The 15466-nt window shown below is 45.6% G+C and overlaps 2 protein-coding genes and 1 long non-coding RNA gene across 4 annotated transcripts in view; 2 read left to right on the forward strand and 1 right to left on the reverse strand.

Annotated features, from left to right (window-relative positions):
* Nucleotides 1-5346, reverse strand: part of LOC106804692 (muscle M-line assembly protein unc-89-like) — an 18502-nt gene extending 13156 nt beyond the window's left edge. For both annotated transcript variants that reach the window (XM_014805975.1, XM_014805974.1), the window contains exon 1: nucleotides 5077-5346. In XM_014805975.1, coding sequence (XP_014661461.1) covers nucleotides 5077-5268 — 192 coding nt within the window. In that variant the 5' untranslated portion in view covers nucleotides 5269-5346. The remainder of the gene's footprint in view (nucleotides 1-5076) is intronic.
* Nucleotides 5347-5549: 203 nt separating this feature from the next.
* LOC106804679 lies at nucleotides 5550-14021 on the forward strand. Its single transcript, XM_014805954.1, has 17 exons — nucleotides 5550-6037; nucleotides 6223-6713; nucleotides 7067-7144; nucleotides 7264-7358; nucleotides 7601-7702; nucleotides 8130-8202; nucleotides 8410-8477; nucleotides 8922-8997; nucleotides 9347-9452; nucleotides 9967-10048; nucleotides 10329-10473; nucleotides 11082-11306; nucleotides 11585-11650; nucleotides 11901-11978; nucleotides 12253-12303; nucleotides 13339-13401; nucleotides 13584-14021. Exons 1-17 carry the CDS (start codon nucleotides 5851-5853, stop codon nucleotides 14019-14021), a joined length of 2424 nt encoding a protein of 807 aa, XP_014661440.1. The 5' UTR covers nucleotides 5550-5850.
* Nucleotides 14022-14373: 352 nt separating this feature from the next.
* Nucleotides 14374-15466, forward strand: part of LOC106804694 — a 2241-nt gene continuing 1148 nt past the window's right edge. Inside the window, exons 1-2 of the long non-coding RNA XR_001393353.1 lie at nucleotides 14374-14458; nucleotides 14789-14874. This is a non-coding gene — a long non-coding RNA (uncharacterized LOC106804694). The remainder of the gene's footprint in view (nucleotides 14459-14788; nucleotides 14875-15466) is intronic.

Genomic DNA, 15466 nt, shown 5'->3' on the forward strand with positions numbered 1-15466 from the left:
AGAGACAGACAAACAGAGAAAGAGAGAGAGAGAGAGAGAGAGAGAGAGAGAGAAAAAGAGAAAGAGAGAGAGAGAGAGAGAGAGACAGACAAACAGAGAAAGAGAGAGAGAGAAAAAGAGAAAGAGAGAGAGAGAGAGAGAGAGACAGACAAACAGAGAAAGAGAGAGAGAGAAAAAGAGAAAGAGAGAGAGAGAGAGAGAGAGACAGACAAACAGAGAAAGAGAGAGAGAGAAAGAGAAAGAGAAAGAGAGAGAGAGAGAGAGAGGAGGGCGAGTGGCTACGGTGTAAATATTGGCAAGTGCCTCGGCTCTTTTCTGAAGGTCAGCAAACCCTGAAAGCGGTAGTGAACGAACGACTCGTGCAGTCGCCCGAGGCAGCACTCTCGTGTTTAAATGCCTTAAAACACGAAGGCGGGTCAAATCTTAGCCGCGAACTACCCACCGATCACACTCACCAGGGGCTGCGGGCACATAAGGTAGAACATTTCTTTCCTATGAGTTTTTTTCAGGAGCTCTCCTACACTTAAGCGGTATCGGAATATTTTTTATCACCGCGGGATTTTTTTGCCCCATACAATACTTGTTTGCAATCGGTTAAATCTACGGATAGCAAACAAACCCTTGCAGTTGCACTAAGCAATTTTAATTGAGAGCCAGATAAGCTCAGTGCACAAGATATAGCACACATGGACGTGTTCAATTTCAATGATTCTCAAGGGCGATACATAAATATAGTCAGGGGTAAACACTGACAAATATCATTATTCAAATGACATTTGTCATTATTCAATATAGCCTATATTCCAGCTCCTTCCCCTCCAGTTCCTCCCTCCTTCCACCGTTCAGTTTCCAGGACGTTCCATGCCTCTAGGAAATATCCTTTTACAATTCCAGGGCTTTCCAGTTTCGCATTACGAACCCCGCTCGAGATCTCAATCATCAAACAGCAGTGTGTATAGATCAAGCGTACGAGGCCGACATAGCGAGCTGTGTGTCGGTGCTAATGGAATTGCCTAGCCGTGGACGTCGCCGTTACGTGACATAGGTCAGAGCACACCGCAACCCACGACGAACAACAGGCAGAGAGCGCTCGCTCGAAATGCCACGTCCACTCCACGTCCACGTTGTCAAACACATCAAAGTGCAGGCCGCAGGAAAAGGTCGATTAAGGCGATGAATATCCGCGAAATCAAAGAGCGGTTGATACATTACGCGCGTACTAGTATTTGCACACGTGTAGACGCACTATAATTTACAATCTGATGTCTACAAACTGGCTGCTATACACACGCGCGCACATATATACAAGAAGATATCCACCACTGACCTAGATTTTCGATTGATCCTTACCTCTTACCTAAATGTTCAATACGTTAGATATCCGAGAGAAGATCATAAGTCAATATCAAAAACAAAATCAAGATCAAAGTCAAAAGCAGCAACAGCAACAACACTAACAACCACAACAACAACAATACAAACTACAACAACTATGGTGTATAACTATACCATCTATTAGAAATCATTTACCCAGATCTCAAGAACAGCGCTGGCAGCTAATTTTCCAGCACCAACACTCATTTACCTAACAGTGGAACGTGAGTGAGTAAAGCTGACTTTGGCAAGATAGCGCGATTTCACGTGATAAAACGTGTTCTCAAACTGTGCCAACATCGCATTAGTCTGATATTAAAGTGAACAGCAGTGCACAAGGAAAACATCGATAGAACAGAATCGGCCAGGTGGAAAAATGCCGATAAGTTAGAATCATCAACATTTTTTAACCAAGCTATGAAAGGCTGATCCAATTATTTCTGCACTTGCTTCCGCCATATTAATAAGGTCACTACAGGTCACTTTTGTCAGAATTAAGCCAGGTTTACACTATCAACTTTTTGCACTATTTACAGAGCAATTGTTGCGAAAAGAACGCAGAGCTGTGTTATTACCTCCGCCCAACGGAGTTGGAGGAGGTTATGTGATCGCTCTTGTGTGTTCGCGCGATCGATATTAGCGCGTCGAGTCAGCGAGCCAGCCAGCCAGCGCAGCGAGCCAGCTCGTAACACATACATGTTACATGCTAGCGGAGGTATGCGCTCTCCGTGAGTGCCCTCTGTCTAGTTTGCCATATATTTTACATACCGTAACAGCATGAATCCTGCGTAATTTTAAAGTTGATGTGATATGTATAATACCAAGAGATAATACCAAGAGCGTATAAAGAAGACCTTCTTCATACACTCTTGATAATACGGATAAGACGTATACTACATTTCTCTACACGTATTCAGATTTTAGATGCATTTGAGAGGCGATTTCTTTAATAGGTCACTACAGGCCAGTGCATATATACACAGCTCACAGTTACACATTGTCAATCGGATCTCTGCGCTGATCAGTGTTCATTATCTGGGTCTCGCTGGTTCAGATTGCAGTAAAAAGACATATACAGGGTTCTCCAAGCTTTTTCATTATAGCATGGCAGGTGCTGCCTTTACGGTCCTAGTTGCAAATCGCCGAAGGCGGTTTGCGTGCTAGGGGGGTCCGGGGGCTATGATATTTAGCATGGCGGCTATGATATTTAGAGTGGCAGGTGCATTTTAGGATGGCGGGGCCCGACGATAGCCTGGCGGGCCGCCAGGCTATAAGTGCTCTTGGAGAACCCTGATATATATAATGATATATTATCAGATGATTCGCATCGGCCCCCCAAGGCAATCGTTAGGGCAGTTATTGCTGTGTCCTCTGTGTTAATAACTTATGACGGTAAACAGATGCGTACTCTTTGGATAGGAAGCAGTGAAAAACCGAAATACACCAAGCACGTTTAAACGAAACAATGTAATTATGAAATTGTTACACTGAAGCAAGTTCTATTCTATTCTATTCTCATTCTTCATTTCTCATTCTTCTATCATTGGGTGAGGTCCCTGTTCTAGAGTCGACGTTCTCACCCATTTCAGCTCTTGGCCATAATTACACATAATTGACCTCTTTGCTGACACGATGGATTTATGACCTCATTTGTTCATCTGTGTCCCTCCCTTGTTACTAAAGACATTTGCTAAAATCTGCCAAAACTAACCAACTGAACAAATCGAAATCATGCCAAAAAACCAAGGACGAAATGTTTTGTTAGGTGGCCTGTGCAAATAACACTGCATGCACTCTGATGCAGTGACACACTGACACCCTGAAAGTGTGACGTCTTGACTCTGTGACACTCTGACGGTGTTGACATCCTGACTCAGTGTCACCCTGTAGCATGACATGTTGGTATAAATGTCACACCCTGACTCTGTGACATCTTGACACTATAATGATGTAACACTGACTCCGTCACGTGACATCCTAGCACTCTGACGGTATGACAATCAGACTATGTGACATCTGTCGGTGTGACACTTCCGAGTCTGTGACACAGTGAAACTATGACTCTGACGGTGTGGCACGCTGACTCAATGACACCATTCTCTTGACATCTATCATAAGCTGTAAGATTTCTCTGTGTATGACAAAGTCTTACACTGTATATGTCGTTATGAACGAATCGATGCATATTTGCCGGTGGATCAAAACCCTATAACTTGACCACCATTACAGGCCCTAGTCTAGAAGACATGTCCCACAATCTATATATATAAAGTTGTTCAGCCGAATTAGTTCGTACTCGCATAACTAGAGAACTCCACAGCCTAGAGGAAAACTAAAGACATTTTCAGAATCAGCACGTCTGGGAGGGAGGTGGTTCTGGCTGAAACAAAAATTTAAAAAAGTTAAAAAGTTAAAAATGCATAAAAATTCTATTCATCAATAGATGGCGGTGCGTACAGATTAACATCACGTCCGTGTGAATCCATGGTATACTCTTAACGGCCCAGCGGCGCTAATCGGCATTAGAACATCCGTCTCCTCACGAATTCGCGGTTTTGAGTCCAAGCTGGGAAACTTATTACAGCCGGGGGGGGGGGGGGGGATTACGCCCATGTGCGTTCTCACTACAAATAATAGGCCCCTAATGTGCGAACTGGACATTGGAAAACCCTACGCGCACTATTGCATACACAATGGAAAATTATCCGCACCGCCTATTTGCAGTACAACAATAGAAAATATCCCTACCCCTTTTGCGAGGTCTTGCTCACTTGCTCCTCGTGATGACTGAATGATTGTTGTAGCGGGTTTTAAGTTTCGTGTGCTAGCGGGGCCGCGAGCGCGTTCGGGGCCTTGGGCGGGGTAGCTATGTGGTTGCGTGCATAAGGGACCCGTGAAGGGGGGCCTAGTCTGCGGGCGCGGTGCTTGACTTGAACGATGCCCGAGGGCTTTCTTGCGGGATATAGCTTTGTAAAGGGGGAGCCTATTTGCTTCCCCTCAACGGGCCCCGCTTTAGAGTTAAAAACGCGGCCCGGGACTTATTTTTCGCCGCTTTTTCCTTTTTTTCGCCCTTTTACCAGGACCTTTAGGGTTTTTTTTTATTCTTGTTTGCTTTACCTCTTTAGTATGTATTATTTTTAATTTTTTTATATTTAATGTCTTTTATCTTTTGATTTCTTATTATTTTTTACTGTTTGGGATGGGAAGGGATGGGACAGCATGCGATGGCATGGGATGGGATGGGATGGGTTGCAGTGCGATGGGATAGCATGGCGTGGCATGGCATGGGATGGCATGAGATGGGATGGGATGGGATATATATGGGATGGGATGCGGTGCGATGCGATGGCATGGATTGATGCATGGATAGATACAGATAGTTAGATTTTTTTGGGCATTTTCCTTTCAACCAAGCGGTCACCAACTGATCGAGTAACGCCAATGGCAATGATTTCCCCGGGCAACGCCGGGTATCCCGCTAGTACAATATACAGTAGCAATGGGCCATGTCTTCTACTAGACTAGCTCCCATCCGAATTGAACACTGTACTGTACTCTGTAGTCTGCATTGTTCGTACGCATGATTAAAGCAAGTTATTCCTTATTTGCATATCATTTTATTACGTAATATGATACTCGTGATTATGATCCAGTCGGCACTTAATCGGTACGATTACTGGACCGATTAGTTAGATTACTCACCTGTAACCGTGAGTTACGAGTTCTGTCTTGTCTCTTCCTGGTCTTTTTCTCGTTGTCGTCGACATAGTCGAAACTGGGCGGCTGTACGGAAGACTTGAACCCGAACGCGAAAACGAGTAACGCACAGATGATGACACCAAAGACCGGCAGAGCAAACTGCGGGTTAACGACCTCGCCGAGTTCAATTGTCATCGCAAAATTCTATTGGAAAATGGATTTCTACAAACAGCTGTTTTCCCTTTTCTTCCACGGCATCTAGTGGAACGCAGCGACGACGGATTCGCGAACTCGTTGATGCTACGAACTTATTATATTATATTTAGTAATTTTACACAGTCAGTATAATATGTATTTATAGAATTTAGTACTCTTATTTAATCAGTGATTATTAGACTGATGTCTGCTGTTTCACTTTTATTTATTTTTAATTATTTTTACCTGCACTGGTCCGCAGAAAAACCACGGCGCTGCGATCCGTTATCAAATTTGTTGACAGGCGGGAATCTGTGATTATCTTACGAACGGAAATAGCCTACGCATTCCCATGTTACGCACACTTGTATAAAGAAACATAAACATAGTTGAGAAAACATTTATGAGTTAAATCTACATAATCAAATATAAACGGTAGGCCCCATAGAATACTAGGCCCAGGATAAGCAGATAAAAAAGTACGGGTATCCAAATTTTCCTACCTCCCCCTACACTCGCATTTCGTAATGCAGACCACTTTAGTGGACTGCCCGACTCGACACCAGTCTTGATCAAGAGTAAATGGCAGGATTTCTGTTTATTCTTTATATTCCTATACCTGATAACGAGTCAGAGATATACAGCAGCTTTGCTGCAGGCTTAGATGACACCATATCAAAGAAACCACAGCCGCGCTTACGTAAAAGGAAATCCAGTATCAGCTCAACTTTCAGAAGTAGTAACAGTATCTCTAGCAATGCATCTGCAGGTGAGAAATGTTCCAGTGCTAATAGAACAGTAAGGTAATCGTCAAACGTAACGCCAGCCATGAGAATATCTGCTAAGGAACTATGCACACTACCAGAACAGAAACAGTTGAGAACTAATCTTGTATACTTACATTAATATAGTGATAAACAGATGACATGGGATAACATCAAGTGTCTCTTGTAGGAAAACAAGAAGCTAATCGACGACCGGAGCGCTCACGCACCAGGCGCCCGTCCGGAAAGAAGGACGTGACACATCACCAGGGGGAGCTTACTTCCACGAACCCTGACGAGCCAGCCACACCGGCGCCATCTGTGATATGCACCGACGCAGTCGATGCACCGCCGATCGTCACGCCAGGGGGAGCCCGCGGCGACGACTCGCCTGCGAGAAAACACAGCCAGGTGGCGCTGGCGAAGAGCGCTGAGGACGCCAGCGACTCCGCGGTGTCCGCGGGCACGCTCGACCGCGATTCGAAGAACGGCGCCTCCGGGTACGATTCTGACTCGGAATCTGGAAGCGCCGCCAACGACGACGTCTACCTACTGTCGACGGATGCGGAGAATAGAGAGGACGTCGCCGCCGGCGACGCCGCAGATGCAGCGGCGGCCGCTCCCTCGTCGCCTGGGTCGCCCAAGCTCGTGGACTTCTTGGAAAATGTTCCGCTAGCGCATGTAAGCTGCCTTGTATCGCGAGTGTTTCTTTGCCGTACGATCGACCTTGATCGATTGATCACTTGATTGATTGGTCTGTCGACGTCGCTGTATGTTGTTTTAAAAACGATGCTTAGCGAGAAAGTGCCGCAGAGTTTAACCGGCCCAGCAACGATATCCGAGGAGGGTGTGGTTATTTATCTCGGTACAATAGATCAGTTCATAAAACTTTACACAACTACAGCGGTTAATTGTATCATATTTGACAGTGCGAGTTCGGGCAGTTGTAATTCTTGTCTTTTTCTAATCTAGAATCGATGGCAGATACTTCTAGTGCACACTGTGATGTAGTCCTAGTGTGATCTTTCTTGCAGGTGTTAAAGCAGGCAATGGGTGCTTTCAAAATAACCAATGACACCTGGATGAAGGTCAGATGTGGGAAAATTTACCAGGTAAACAAAACGTCGAGTGTTTGCGATGCTGTTTCGTGCAATCATCTATGGCTGTACATGTTCTGTTGCGATCATCGCTCATTTGTTAGCTCTAGGAGTTTCCACCCTTGCCATTCCAGGTGACGTTTGCTGTAAAGACGGTTGAACACTGTGAAGAGCTACTCAACAAACTCACCGGGTTGGGCGTGGGGAGGACGGACGACTCGTCGATGTGGTGAGTACGACCTACGACCTACGCACGTGGCTCAAAGAGGAAATGCGGTAAAAATCCACAAATTTCGTGCCTCGAATTCGGATCGTTGTTTTTAACAACTTTTTGTGGTAAAAGAAGACGACGGCGTTTAACAGTAAAAAGCATTTATCAGTGTGCGCGTGTGCGTTTGCCTGCCGGTAATACGGCACAACAGCGACTGATATCAGAGCGTTAATTGGAATGTGTGTGCACTTCCATTGCAGCGTCATACCGCTGGGAGTCAGCTACGGCCTGAGCGAGGTCACGAGCGCGACGGAGGAAGAGGAGAGCCAGCCGAACCAGCAGAACTTTGCCGCCGAAAAACCGTGAGCCTTAGAAATAAATCCATGGAATTTCGCGCAGTGAGTCGTACGAATCGCGTCGCGAGAGAAGCGTCGTTGAGATTCGGTTGGCATCAGTAATCGCTCTATTTATTATAGCTTTCTGACTGATCACCATGCAGTCGAGACTTTGTCATCCGTCTCTCGTCTGCGGCAGGGTAAAAAATACACGGGAGCGATGAGCGATTCACTCTTCAAACCTCCGAAATCGCTCCCGTGAGGCTCAAAATAGCTCCCGTAAAATTTTAAAAGAGAGCTATTTTTTCCACAGACTTGAAAAAGAGCTCTCGTGAAAAAAAAAGTAATTTTTTCCCTGGTCTGCGCCATTTAGTACATGGGTTGTTGAAGTTCGTGCGGCAACCGATGACCTTGCGTGACCTTACGTTGGGTGGTGTTCGGCTTTCTGTTGCAGGGACGACAGCGAGAATATCTCGCGGACGAAGCTGTTCATGAAATCGATCAAGTCCCGGTTGACGGTCGCTCAGGTAACGTGAAACCTCCCGCGTGCTCTCTGCATCATGCATTCTTAACCACCTGAATTCTCGAGACTCGCTCGTGCAAACGCGCGCTTGTGTCTCGTTGATCATCCTCGCGCTCGCCATGCCTTAACGCCCTCAGAGGGCGTCGCCGCGACGACGTATCCCGAGCGAGAGATTGATTTAACGTCGGGGTGTTTCGTCGGTGATTTTCAGGTTGTCGAGAGCGTGAAGGCGCAGACCGTCATGTCGTTCGACTTCATCATGCTGACCGTCCTCGCCAGGTAGCACCACGCGCCGCGTCATGCTGATCGGCGTCTGACGAACGTTACCTTCCGTTCCGTTACATGTCTCGTGATAAAAAAAGACGGAATGACGCATTCCATCGCTGTAACAATTACAGATATGTTTTAATCGAAATTGAGAAATGTTTTTGCGTAAGAATTAATTCCTAAGCATGTCAGTTGTGCATGTGCGAATCCGTTAATACCCCGGAAGATACGCTGCCATACCAAATGTATCACGGACAAAAAATTTTGCATAGGAATCGGTCCCTGTTACGGTAACACACGTGTATGTGGCACACCAAGTCCAGCGCACGAGTACGAAACTATGAACCCAACGTCAAGTGCTGTGAATCGGGAGCTCTGTTGTAATGCTGCGCGGATCCGCGGTTCCGACTGCATGTGGTGCGCCGTCTGACGTCTGCTGTGTTTGTTTCTCTGCAGCATTATCGCAGCGATGGGACTGTGTGAGGACAGCTCGGTCGTGCTCGTTGCAAGCATGTTAATCTCACCACTCATGGTAATTTACCGGTGATTCATCATTTCCTAATCATAATAATAATAACAACAACTACAATAATAATAATAATAATAATAATGATGATGATGTCAATGAAGATAATAATAATGATAATATATTCCGATGTAAATAGTACGTGTGTATAGTGTAATACGTGTACGTGCATATGTACACAGTACATGCGTAGTGTAATGTGTGTACTCCCTCCCCTTCCTCGCGTCCCTCCCCCCCCTCGCATCCCTCCCCCCTCCTTGCGTCCCTCCCCCCTCCACACATCTCTCCCCCTCCACGCGTCCCTCCTTCTCCTCACAGCTGATGACTGCATGTGGTTCTCTCTCCTCTGCGGCAGGGACCGATCCTCGGCGGCACGTTTGGCACCGTCATCAAGGACACAAAGCTGCGCAATGCCAGCATCATCACCGAGCTCGTCGGCATCGCCATCTGCATCATCACCGGTGAGCTGTCACCCCGGCAACCTCGCTCCCGGTCGTGGCAGTCGCCTTACTGGCCACGGCAATGGCTTTCGGGTCGCAGCAACGACTTTCGCGACATGGCAACTGCTTTCTGGTCGTGGCAACTGCTTTCTGGCAATGGCAACTGCTTTCTGGTCATGGCAACTGCCTCCAAGTCATGGCAACCATCTTCTGTTTATGGCAACTGCCTCCAAGTCATGGCAACTAAGTTCTGTTTGTGGTATCTGCCTCCCAGCCACAAGGTAGATCTACCAAATGGCTAGTGGTGGAGGCAGAGGACAGAGCAGAGGCACGGAATGGAGGCAGAGGGCATATGGTTCAGGGGTTGTGAGGTGTTATGTACGCCTCTATCTTTTTAATTACAATACCTTAATTACATTAGCTATTAAAAACTGTTAAGTCTGGTGGATTTTGGAAATGCATGGGTTACTTTATGTACATTCCTTTCTTTTTAATAAATAATTTGAGTATGACTGCGACTTATTCATCTTTGCAGGTTTTATTTTTGCACTCATGGTCAGTGGACTCAGTGACAGCTGGGGTTCGGGGTACTGGCCAACATATGAAATGAAAAGCAGGTATCTAAATTGATATACATAGATGTTTGCATGTTTAGCATTGCAATAATATTTGTATTACCATGCAGTATATATATATATATATATATATATATATATAAATTTCTATACAGTATTAATTTTTTTATTTCGGTGATCAAATAGAATACATAAATTTACTCAAAATAAGTACATAATAATTTACATAAAATTTATACAGAAAGAAGCAATGTGACAAGGTATTCCAGCTTGTAGGATTGTAATTGAATTTTCATATTTGTGTGGAAATTATTTTCTATAGAGGCATGCTGAGGAGTTGGTATGTCGGACTGATGATTGCCCTGCCCTCTGGTGCCGGGGTTGCACTGTCTGTTCTCGGAGGCAACACGGGGTCGCTGGTGGGCGTGGCCATCTCCGCATCACTGCTGCCACCTGCTGTCAACTGTGTAGGTTTCAACCCATCGTCTTCTATTAAAATTCAAATGTAAAAGTCTGTCGTGCACAAAGTTTCAAGATCTCGTTCCCTCGCAATGTGAATCGATCTCCTAGCTCATGTGTCGTTCCAGTATATGCACTCCTTTTGTAAAAAAAAAGAGACCTAGGCCAGCACTGTGGAGCCTGATTCGACCGGGGCTAGCTTCTAGGGCTTTTGTGAACGTCCTTGACTCCATTTTGGCAACGAATGGCTAGTATCCACTCCCAGTAGATTCTAGGGCTTTTGTGAACGTCCTTGACTCCATATTAGCAACAAATGGCTGGTATCCACTCCCAGTAGATTGGGTAGGTTCCTCTAGCTGTTGTTATATGTCTTGTACGACAATGACGCGCACGTCCTCTTCTCCCCAGAGCTTCCTTCTAGTTTCCAGTCTTGGCAGTCTGGTTAGGTTCCTCTAGCTGTTGTTATATGTCTTGTACGACAATGACGCGCACGTCCTCTTCTCCCCAGGGCTTCCTTCTAGGTTCCAGTCTTGGTAGTCTGGTTAGGTTCCTCTAGCTTTCGTTATATGTCTTGTACGACACGTCGTCGATGACACGCACACTCGTTGCTCCCTAGGGCTTCCTCTGGGGATTCGCCGTCGTGAAGAAGCTGACGTCGCTGACCTACCCGTGCGCGAACATCATCGCGCCGCCAGAGGGCAGCAGCTGTCGTCAGCCGGAGTACGCGGCGGAGTACAGCGACTCGCTGGCGGCGGAGGCGCTCATGCTCGGCGCTGTCAGCCTCGTTCTCACGCTCCTCAACATCATCTGCATCTTCGTGATGGGCGTCGTCGTGCTGAAGGTTGGTGAGCATGTAAACAAGTATATAAGTAAATAATGCCAAAGGTTGCTGAGCGCGTAAACAAGTAAGTAAATAAATAATGCTGAAGGTTAGTGAGCGTATAAACAACTAATTAAATAAATAATGCTGAAGATTGGTGAGGGCGTAAATGAGTAAATAAATAAATAATGCTGAAGGTTGGTGATTGCGTAAACAAGTAAATAAATAAATAATGCTGAAGGTTGGTGAACGTGTGAATAAGTAAATAAATTAATAATGCATTCCTTTAATTCGTCTAGATAAAGGAGGTCGCTCCTTACACAAGTCAAGCAACCACTAGGAATTTCTGGAAACAAGATATCAAAGTATGGACTCTAATTGTGAACCATGGTTTTTAAACACTGACAAGCAGGTTGGCCTGCACATGTATCATGGTATCTAGCGAATCACATATTTTTAGTGCAAAACTTGTACTAAGAGATATACAATATTACTTTTGTTATCTTCTTGATCTGTTCTCAACTTTATGTGAACTGACATTATGGTGAAATTATTTCCCAGGTGTCATCACGGTACGAAGTTATATTCATCAAATTTGATTGATATTTTTCTTAGATTGCAAGAGACTACAATCAAACGGTAAAGGGAGAAGACTCGATTGGGATGGGTAAACAACTGTTGGAAGAATTAAAGGTAATGGGCACTGGTTATATCAAGTGTGTGGCAAGTGTGCTTAGATCATTGATTATATGTTGCGTACGTTTACCAGTTTTATTTTGGTGTACGTGTCTCTTTTAAAAGTTTCCTGATCAGTATTAACAATGTCATCGATTCGTGAATTAATATGTAGTGTGGCGTGAAATAATGTGGTAGCGATAGAAGTTGCATTGAAGAAAATTGCATTCATGCGCAAACTAACGTTCTTACCGAATAAATATTGGTTACTTATTGGTAATATTTGTTACAGTCGCAGGCAGTGACTTCTGAGAACACGAGACTCCTCGATCAGATGCTGCAGGTATGTCACGCCCACGTTACCGCCAGCTTTAGAATATGCTACTCAATCCCCTAGTCACTATTCCTTCTTCCTTCTACGCCACGATGGTGGCTACGGCAGCAGCAATCGCTCTCAGACTTTCTTCTGTTTTGAGCTCACCTTAACATCGTCAAGATGAGCTATTGCCATGGGGTGTCGTCCGTCGTACGTCCGTCCGTCCGTCTATCAACATTTGGCTATGGTCAACGATAACTCAGGAACCGTTTGACCCACATGTTTCAAATTGCATACAGTTTTTACTCCTATGGGAGAGGTTTGAACGTCCTATTTTGGAGCACGCTAGTTGACATACTTTCAAGCAATGTCCACTTTTTTGCAAAAATGTTCAGGTTCAACGGATTTTGCTCAATTCTGGTATGTGAATGAATAAGGACTGGCCCCAAAACATATCACATGGGTTTTTATATTTTTTTAAATTTTGCAAATTAGGTCGATTTTGGCAATTTCATTATGCATTTCAGTGTCTGCCTACGGTCAACGCCATCAGATTGTATGCCAACAGATCTGAAACATTTATTATCGCATCAAAAATTACGCACATATCATCATTATCAAGAGTATATAATGGGAGATATGCTATATAATGGGAGTTCTCCCATATATACTCTTGCTTTATATATCCCCCCTCCCTCTTCTATCACACCCAAGGTGAGCTACAGTGTCATTGACACTTTCATTTTAGCATGCGTGTTTAACAGGTGGAGTTGCCAGCCCCATGCCATACCTCCTCCATCATCTAGCCTTGGTGCTGGCGTTTCCACAGTTATCGGTTACTATGTCAACGTAATAAAAAATTATGTCACTTATTTAAAAAGGGCCTACTTTGAGATAAGGAAATGAGAAAGATTTACTCATTAGTGTGTAGTGAAATCATACGACTGTGGGCCAGAAACTAACTGCCAGACCGGACTGCCACTGCCACTGCCACTGCCACTGCCACTACTGATTTTGATCTACAATTTAAATTAACGATGACTTGCCTCATTTGCCTCACAGGAATTAGAAGAGGATGACGTGTACAGAACTGCATTGTTTACTTGCAACGGCGTACCTCAGCGGGTGAGTTACCGCGTGTCGTGAATTTACACATAGTTCCATTATTGTAAATAATTTTCTCTTTTTGATCTCATTAATGCAAAAATTAACGGATGAATGTTCACTTTCTCCTCGAAAAACAAAAGATGAGAAAAATGGGGGGAAAAGAAGAAAGAGAAAATGAACGATGCGCTCTTTGGTTTCAGTCGATCGCCTACAGGGAGCGATTTCTGACGTCGCGGCCGCTCTCGCTCGACTCCTCCGTGTGCGAGACGGCCGCCTACGGTCCCGCGCGCGCCGACCGAAACGCGCCGCTCCAACACCAGATGTCGCTACCGCACGGCTTCCTGCGGACGCAGAATGTGTACATGCGCGGCCCCGCGACGCGGTCCCCCTGCCGGGCGGGCAGCGTCCGCGAGGGGGCGCCGGCGTTGCGGCTGCCGCGCTCCGACTCCGCGCACAGCGTCAGCATCGCTCGCTTCACCGTCACGAAGCTCGGCGACGGCGACCACCAGGGGGCGCCGTACGACGAGCGGGACGGCTGCCGGGCGGACGTGCCTCTGCTGGAGGCGCGCGGCGGAGACCGGACGGTTGTGCAGTTCTACGCCGACGAGAGGGCGGCACTGAGCGAGAGCAACGTCTGAACGCGCGGGGGTGGGGTGGGGGGTCGGAACGCGGAGGACACGGAACTGCAAGGGAATGCCGTGGGACTGTGAGGAACACCGTGAGACTGTGAGGAACACCGTGAGACTGTGAGGATCACCGTGGGACTGTGAGGAACACTGTGAGACTGTGAGGAACACTGTGAGACTGTGAGGAAATTTCGATATGAGATAAAAACCAAACATAATAGCCTAGTTAGCCTTTATTCTGTCAACATATTAATCTGTTGACAGAATAAAGGCTAACTATTAGTTATACTATAATTAGCATATCCATCAGCCATGTACTTGCGCATACACTGCATGTACGTGTACTTGTCCGTATTTCAATCTCAGGTGGAAGTTATGATACCTACAGACTCCTCAGTGAAACATTAGTTTGCAAAGTGATTCCACTGCCTCCCCAGAAAACACGTCAGGTTAGTGCCACAGTATAGAAATAACATGTGACATGAAGGATAAATATTTTATTAAATTCGATTAAACTCGTAAATCGCCCAACCCTTGAGTTACACATTAGCAGACCAAGTAAGCAACACGGTGGCAATGTTTGGAGGTGGCCGACTTACGAGGTGTTGTAGGGATGCATTTGTCATCTCATCGTGGTCAAGGTACAAAATCTTTGCTTAATAATGTCTGCTACTTTTATCAGCTAGAGTGTTCCGACGCATCGGGTGCGTGCAAGTTTTAGGTAGAGAAGAGAATAGTTATGTAGAACTGTAACCCACGTGTTCATGTGTGTGGATCAGCAGGAGCATTCCGTGGAGGTGGAGGAACGGTCCACTATGGAGCATCATCATCAGGCAGACCTAGAGGCTGACATCAGCAGGTTTAGGTAGGCAGGAAACATGTCTCTATTGCTGTCAGCAAGGAGCTAAGTAGAGGTGCAATTGAAAAGCTGGTGTTTGAGATAGCCCAGACAAGGGATTTAGGAACGCCAAAGTGTGCGCCGAGCAAGCCATGAGGCGTATTGATTTAGGTGATGCGGCTTGGGCTGAAGGAGTGATGATGGCATGTTGGACGCTTAGCTGTGTCGATGTTGGATACTGCAGAGCCAACTACAAGGAATTGTGGCAATAATCTGAAACGGTATTCTAACCTAGCAATACCGTTTCCTGGAGCTAGAGTGCAATACAACTTCAAGTTTGTTGGCGGACTAAACAACTTTCAAGCCCGAAATAAAAAGAAAATGCAAGTCATCAATGTTTACTGTAACAAACTATCAACTTGTCGTATATCGACTGTAAATTTACCGAAGTAATTCTGCAAATCAAGCGATTCTCTTTCAGTATTTTGTTCTTCGTACGGCTTCTTGATGATATCACATGGAAGCCGCCGGCGACGCCGCAACGCTTCCAAATTACTTTAATAGGTGGCGACACGATAGCCAAGAAGTGCGTCCAATCCACTGATCTCTATAGACCCCT

Source organism: Priapulus caudatus, unplaced genomic scaffold (assembly GCF_000485595.1).
Source record: "Priapulus caudatus unplaced genomic scaffold, Priapulus_caudatus-5.0.1 Scaffold83, whole genome shotgun sequence".
Taxonomy (NCBI): Eukaryota; Metazoa; Priapulida; class Priapulimorpha; order Priapulimorphida; family Priapulidae; genus Priapulus; species Priapulus caudatus.